The following is a 7,468-nucleotide window of genomic DNA, read 5'->3' on the forward strand; positions in this document are numbered from 1 at the left end:
TTTAGGATTGGAAAGATGGATAAAGGATTGTTGACGATCAATGTCACCTCCAAATTAATGCTTCAACTGTTGCCCATTCACCTTAAATGCTTCATTTGATAACCCATCTATTATTTCCATTGCTTCATGTGGAATTACCTTCGATACAAGAAAAGGTCTTAACCATCTTGATGTCAACTTGTCCCAAAATAACTTTAAGCATGAGTTAAACAACATCACGTGTTGACCTATCTTAAAACGATGCTCAACAATCTTTTGATCATGCCATCTTTTTGTCTTTTCTTTGTAAATTTTGGCATTTTCATAAGCATCCAAGTGCAGTTCATCCATTTCATTCAATTGAAGTAAACGCTTCTCATCAGCTGCTTCTAAATCAAAATTTTATTTCTTGATGGCCCAAAATGCATTATGCTCCACTTAAATGGAAGGTAACATGCTTTTTCAAATACCATTCGATTTAGGGACATACATATTAGAGTTTTATAAGTGGTCCAATATACCCATAGTGCATCATTAAGTCTACTGGCCCAATCCTTCCTTGATGGAGATACAACTTTCTCTATAATCCTCTTAATTTTTCGATTTGACACTACGACTTGTCATCTCATCTAAGGGTGATAAGTTGTGGCCACCTTATGTGTCACTCCATACTTTGCAAGCAAAGTTGTCAAATATTTATTACAAAAATGACTCCCTTCATCACTTACTATAGTCCTTGGTGTTTTGAATTTAGTGAAAATATTCTTTTTCATAAATTTTAGCACAACTTTAGAATCATTTGTACGCAAAGTTGAGGCTTTCAGCCACTTTAACACATAGCCAACGGCCAGCAAGATTGTTGAAAGAGGATACGAACTGTCCCATGAAATCAATTCCCCAAACATCAAAAATTTTCACTTCAAGAATGTTATTAAGTGGCGTCTCATGTCTTCTTGAAATGTTCCCCACACTTTGACACCTATCACAATGCAAAACAAAATGGTGAGCATCCTTAAAAAGTGTTGGCCAATACAAACCTGAATGAAGAACTTTGGCTGCCATTTTATCTCTTGCAAAGTGGCTCCCATATTATAAAGAATGACAATGCCCTAATATGCTTTCAACTTTCTCTTTTGGAATGCACCTTCTTAACATTCTGTTAGGACAATGCTTAAATAAAAATGGTTCATCTCACACATAAAATCTCACATTATGTAGAAAGTTCTTTCTTTAATGAAAAGTTAAATTGGGATGGAGAAGCTTGCTTACAATAAAATTGACATAGTTAACATACCTTGGTAAATTATTTTGACTAACCTGTAACAATTGTTCATTGAGGAATGTCTCGTTGATTAATGTTAAGTCCTTACCATTGTTGTCATGCTCTAACCTCGACAGATGGTGTGCTACTTAATTCTCTGTACCTTTTCTATTGTTGATTTCCAAATCAAACTCTTGTAGTAACAAAATCCATCTTATCAACCTTGGATTGGTATCTGTCTTAGCAATCAAATATTTAATTGAGAGTAGTTAGTATAAACAATAACTTTTGTGCCAATAAAGGATGAGTGAAACTTGTCAAATGCATAAACAACATCTAATAATTCGTTTTTAGTAATGGTGTAATGCATCTAAGTTTCAGTCAAAGTTTTGCTCACATAATAAATAGAATGAAAAATTTTATCTTTTTGTTGTCCTAGCATTGCATCTACAGTATAATCACTAGCATCACACATAAGCTCAAATGGAAGTGACCAATCAATAACTACAATAATGGGTGTAAATGTCAATTTCTTTTTCAATTCTATAAATGCAGCATGACATGCATAATTAAATTTTAATGGGACATCTTTTTCTAAGAGATTACACAAAGGTTTAGCAATTTTAGAAAAATCCTTAATGAATAACCAATAAAAACCAATGTGTCCAAGGAAACTCCTAATACCTTTGATCGAGGTTTGTGGTGGAAGCTTCTTGATTGTATCCCAATTTGCTTTGTCCACATCTAATCCTTTGCTTGACACCTTGTGACCAAGAACAAGGACTTCTTGTACCATAAAATTGCACTTCTCCCAATTTAACACTAGGTTTGTTTCTTCACATCTTTTCAACACCTTGTCAAGATTCAGCAAACATTCATCAAAATTATTTCCAAATATCAAGAAGTCATCCATAAATATCTCTAACATTTTCTCCACCATATTTAAAAAGATAACCATCATGCATCGTTGAAAATGTGGCTAAAGCATTGCAAAGTCCAATTGGCATTTTCCTAAAGGTGAAAGTGCCATAAAGACAGGTGAAGGTTGTCTTTTCTTGATCCTCTAGAGCTATTACGATCTGATTATATCCTGAATACCCATCCAAGGAACCATAGTACTCATTTCCTGCTAACCTATCCAACATCTGATCAATAAATGGTAAAGGGAAATGGTTTTTCCTTGTGGCCTTATTTAGCTCCCAATAGTCCATGCAGTCTCTCCATATAGTGAATGCCTTTGTGGGAATGAGCTCATTGTTTTCATTTGCAACCACCATCATCCCACCTTTTTTTGGTACACATTGCACCGGACTTACCCAATCATTGTCTGAAATAGGATAAATGATACCATCATCTAACCACTTGATAATTGTTTTCTTCACCACCTCCTTCATGACTGGATTTAATCTCTTTTGATTCTCGATAGTGGTTTTATGATTGTATAATAAAATCTTATGCATGCATATTGATGGGGTTATCCCTTTTTTTGCAATTGTCCACCCCAAAGCTTTCTTATGCTCTTTTAGAACATATATTCCTTGTGAGACTTCAACCTCTATAGGCTAATAACGAGGCATAGGCGTAATAACCCGAGCCAAGGGTAGTTTCGTCATTTCCTTTAATAAATTCCTAGAAGGAAGTTTTCTAATATTTAAGGTCTAAATAAGCATAAAGACCAAATAAATGATGTATAATGATGAAAACACGAAGAAAACTAGATGTGGTAATAATGTTCATAACAGGGGCAAAATGGTCATTTTGCAGCCCAAGTCAAAATTTTTAAGTTTTCGTAAACTCGAGTATATTTAGACCATTGTGGACTTGGCCTCAGTGTCAAAAGAGTAAAAAGATTTCATAGAGGATTGGAGAAGAACAAGCTATCTTGCAAGGGCATTTTCGTAATTTCAAGTAGAATGGATAAGCTTGAGCTATAAATATCTTTTTCTTCCAGCATCTTCTTCATTCTCCAGTAGCTTCTTCTTCTTCCATCTAACGTTGCTTCCATCTTCCATGGAAGCTTGATATGAAACTTTCACAACTTTCTCTCTCTAGCTTTAATTTTCATACCTTTGTGCCCTTTTGACTAGAACCCTTGTGCTCTTTCACTCTCTCACTTTAAAACCCTCAAAAAGTCCTTGTTCAACACTTTCTCTCACTAGTTGCAGGTTTTAGAAAGAGAAAGAGAGATTTTCCACATTTGTTTGGAAGCTATTGGAAGAGAATTCAACTACAAAGAAACCCTAAGGTGAGTGATGAACTAGGCTTGGTTTTAAGTTGTTGATAATGGCTAGTAATTGGGATTATGAGCTGTTTTATTATTGAGTTGTTTACTCATTTTTAGTGTGATTAGAGTAGTGCAAGGAATAGCCATTTGATATAGTTGGAAGCCAATTAGGAATGACTAGTAGAATTTGAATTAGAAACTAGCTTTTGGAGTGATATTAATGTAAATTGGATTGTTTGTGATGTTATGTGTGTATAGGTTCCAACAAGGCCTCACATGTCCATTTGGAGTATTAGTTGAGGTTAGAGTCAAGCAAAAGAAACAACAAGACCAGTGAGTGAACTTGCATTTCAAAGTATTTTTGAGAATGTGAATGTGTTTGCACAAGACATTAAATTATTTTATCAAACTTTTCTTAAGAATGGGTGCCTTGGGAACAAGCCCTTGATAAATTATCTTTGTGTTGTGAAATGTGGCTATTATGGATTCATATACTGCTACATTATGTTGATATATATATATACATATGAATATATTATTGTTTAATGATATTAACTCGGCTATGTGCGAGTAGGGAGTGCGCATAAGCCGATGATGACCCGGTTATGTGCGAGTAGAGAGTGCACATAAATCGGTGATGACCTAGCCATGCGCGAGTAGGGACTTCACATGAGCTGATGATGATGGGATGGTGTGCATGATGATGATGGGTATATATATATATATGTAAATATGTGTGTTATAGGAAGTTTATGAGCAATGGTATATGGTTGTAATGCATGTGAAATTTGGCATGATGAATCTTGAGAAATTCCCATTTTCTTGCAAATTGATCTTTATTGCAGCACCAAATGGATTTTTTGTGCAAAGGAGGCCCTTTTTTCACTTAAGTGCCCTGCTTCTCGCTGCAGTGAGAAACATTTTGTTTTGGCAGCAGAAAACTCGCTGCAGCGAAAATAAATCTCGCTGCAGCGAGAAACTCTAGGGTTCTGATTTAATACCTTCACTTTGATGAAGATTTTGACCCTTTCCCGTCCGAAATGGTAAAAGTAGAAAACATAAAAATTGTAGCCCTACCTTTTAGCTTTCTAATGGTCTAAAAATCAGATCAATTGCATTTCTGTAGCGGGAGATATTATAGAAAAACTTAAACGCATGCAAATTGCCACTATTTCTCACTATAGCGAGAAACTTTATGTTTTGGCCGCCCGAATCTCGCTGCAGCAAGAATGAACTTTGCCACAGTGAGAAACTTGCTACCTTGCTTGATTTTGACCTACTTTTCACCCATTTAACTTCATGGATTGATCATGGGTTTGTGAAACACTATGAGGGTATTAATCCAAGTTTGAAATGAGGGGTTTTTAGTAAGAAATTAAATCAATTGCATTGTTTTTGAAACAAATGCATCATGATTTCCAAATTCTTCCTATTGATTGCTTGTTCCCTTCTTATGTTCACTCACTGAGTTTTATACTCACGTTTTTAAAATTCATGTTTGTAGATTTGGAGGCAATTAGGACCTAGATTGAGTTGCACACATATGCTTGCTTTCTTGGTAGGTACTATGGCATCTCAATAGCCGCATCTTCACTGTAGTCACTCCGCTAGAAGTCAAGAGTCATTTTGTTTTATGAGTACGTTCATGTGATGTAAAATACTAAGATACGTGTCTTAGACAAAATATGTATATTTTAACTGTTAATGCCACCATGAGTTGAAATGTTAACATCATTTTGGGTTTATATTAATGAAATTCTTGATTGCTATAGCCCATTATTAAAGTGATTATAAGTTAGAATTAAGAAAGGTGACTTGAGAATAGTTGATGGGATGTTAAGCAAGATTACATAATAGGCTTGCTTGAGCTTGGTGGGCTATGCCCATTAGGCCCATGCGCTTGTCATGGCCCGGGAATTTGAGCTATGACATTCTTGCTTGTTAGTGAGATCATATGAAACAATAATAGGAAAAGTAGATGAGTCACCAAGATATGCATACCTCAAATGGTTTGGCAATGGTTTGAGATCCAACTTAAGGGATTCTTCAATAAACGGCTTCACTGGTGAAGATGAAAAGAAAGAGAGATCTAACGACTCAAATTGTGTTCCCATAGATGACATGGGGCATTCAACACATCTATGACATCCTTAACACTTGTTACAGATTTAGTAACCAACGATCCCTCAAATGGGTGATTAGGATGTCGTTCCTTAAAAACTTCACTTACAACCCCATCCACCACACTAAATGCTGAACAATCATCATGATCATTAGTAAACTTTAAAGTTCTAAAAATGTTAAATGTTACCTCTTGATCTTACACTTTTAAGGTAATCTCTCCCTTTTCCACATCGATGAGTGCTCTAGTGGTGTGTAAGAAAGGTCTCCTAAGGATAATAGGAACTTCTCTATCCTTCTCCATATCGAGTACTATGAAGTCCATTGGAAATATGAATTTATCCACTTTGACAAGTACATCTTCCACTATACCTCTCGAATATGTGAGGGTTTTATCTACCAATTGTAAAGTCACAGTAGTGTACTTAATCCTTGCCAAACCCAACTTGTTGTAGATAGACAAAGGCATCAAATTAATACTTGCCCCCTAAATCACTCAATGCCTTGGCAAAAAATAAGGCACCAATTGTGCATGGAATAGTGAAGCCGGCAGGGTCCTTAAGCTTTGAACGAAGCTTGTCTATATGATTGCACTGCATTGCTTAATGAGTGCTACTATCTCAAATTCACCTAACTGCCTCTTTTTGGAGAAAATATCCTTCAAAAATTTTACATATGAAGGCATTTGCTCTAAAGCCTCAGTAAAAAGAACGTTGATGTGAAGCTTTTTAAACACCACATTAAATTTCCAAAACTGGCTTTCCTCTTATTATTTCTTGAGACGTTGAGGAAAAAATGATGGTGGTAGAGTTGTCTTAGTTTTCTTTTCTTGACACTATCCAGTAAAACTTGCAGTCTATGTTCCGTTCTCAACTATCTTGTCTTTTTGTTCAATTTGCTTTAGGTTATTTTCTATTTCCTTACCATTTCTTAAGGTAATGGCTTTGACATGTTCTTTACATTTCTTCCTCAAATTTGCCTTTATATAAATAGGTAGTGTTCCTTTAGCTCTATTGTTTAATGAGTTAGCAAATTGACCAACCAAGGTCTCAAGGTTTTGAATTAATGTTGTTTGTCTTTGAATAAGAGTTGTTTGATTTTAAATGATGCAATCATTCTTTGTCATGAACTGCATCAGCGAATCCTCTATAGATGGGTTTTTCTCTAGGATAAGTGCTCTGGATTGCTGTTAGAACCTTAGAAGTATGCTCAATCTTTAGGTTGAAGATGACCCCTGATTGTTAGACCAAGAGAAGTTAGAATGGTTTGTCCACCATGAGTTGTAGGTGTTGGAGCAAGGATTGTTCTACTGTCTGTTCCCCACAAATTGCATTATTTTTGTACTGCTTGTACATTGATTGCTTGCATGCTTATCTCCACAATACTCACAAACTACAAAATGACTTTGAATGAAGTTAGCACTAAAATATTCAAGTTTCTTAGTTAAAACTACTGCTTGTGATGATAATGTTGTGAAGGCATCCACATCATGAACTTCAACTACTCTCTTATTCATTGATCGCTTTGTTGGCCACTGATAGTTATTTCAAGCCATCTCCTCCAATAGATCATATGTCTCATCAATTGACGTAGCCATTAAAGCTCCTCCCACAATGGCATCAATAGTGGTTCAAACATGACCACTAAATCCATTGTAAAATGTCTGTAGTTGTTGCCACTTTGGAAGACCATGATGAGGGCACCGCCTAAGCAAGTCCTTGTATCTTTCCCAAGCCTCATACATTGATTCAGCAATGTGGCTGCATGAATGATGTGATATCATTCCTCATTTTCATTGTTTTGTTTGGAGGAAAGAACTTAGCAATGAACTTTTGGGCAAAATCATCCCATGTTGTTATATAGTGCATTCAGCCACACTTTAG

The 7,468-nt window shown here is 35.6% G+C and overlaps 1 protein-coding gene across 1 annotated transcript; it reads right to left on the reverse strand.

The window, feature by feature from the left end:
• LOC108661141 (RNA-directed DNA polymerase homolog) lies at positions 2,146-2,634 on the reverse strand. Its single transcript, XM_018117030.1, has one exon. The coding sequence runs from the start codon at positions 2,632-2,634 to the stop codon at positions 2,146-2,148; it is 489 nt and encodes a 162-aa protein (XP_017972519.1).

Source organism: Theobroma cacao, chromosome 3 (genome assembly GCF_000208745.1).
Source record: "Theobroma cacao cultivar B97-61/B2 chromosome 3, Criollo_cocoa_genome_V2, whole genome shotgun sequence".
In the NCBI taxonomy this organism is placed as follows: domain Eukaryota; kingdom Viridiplantae; phylum Streptophyta; class Magnoliopsida; order Malvales; family Malvaceae; genus Theobroma; species Theobroma cacao.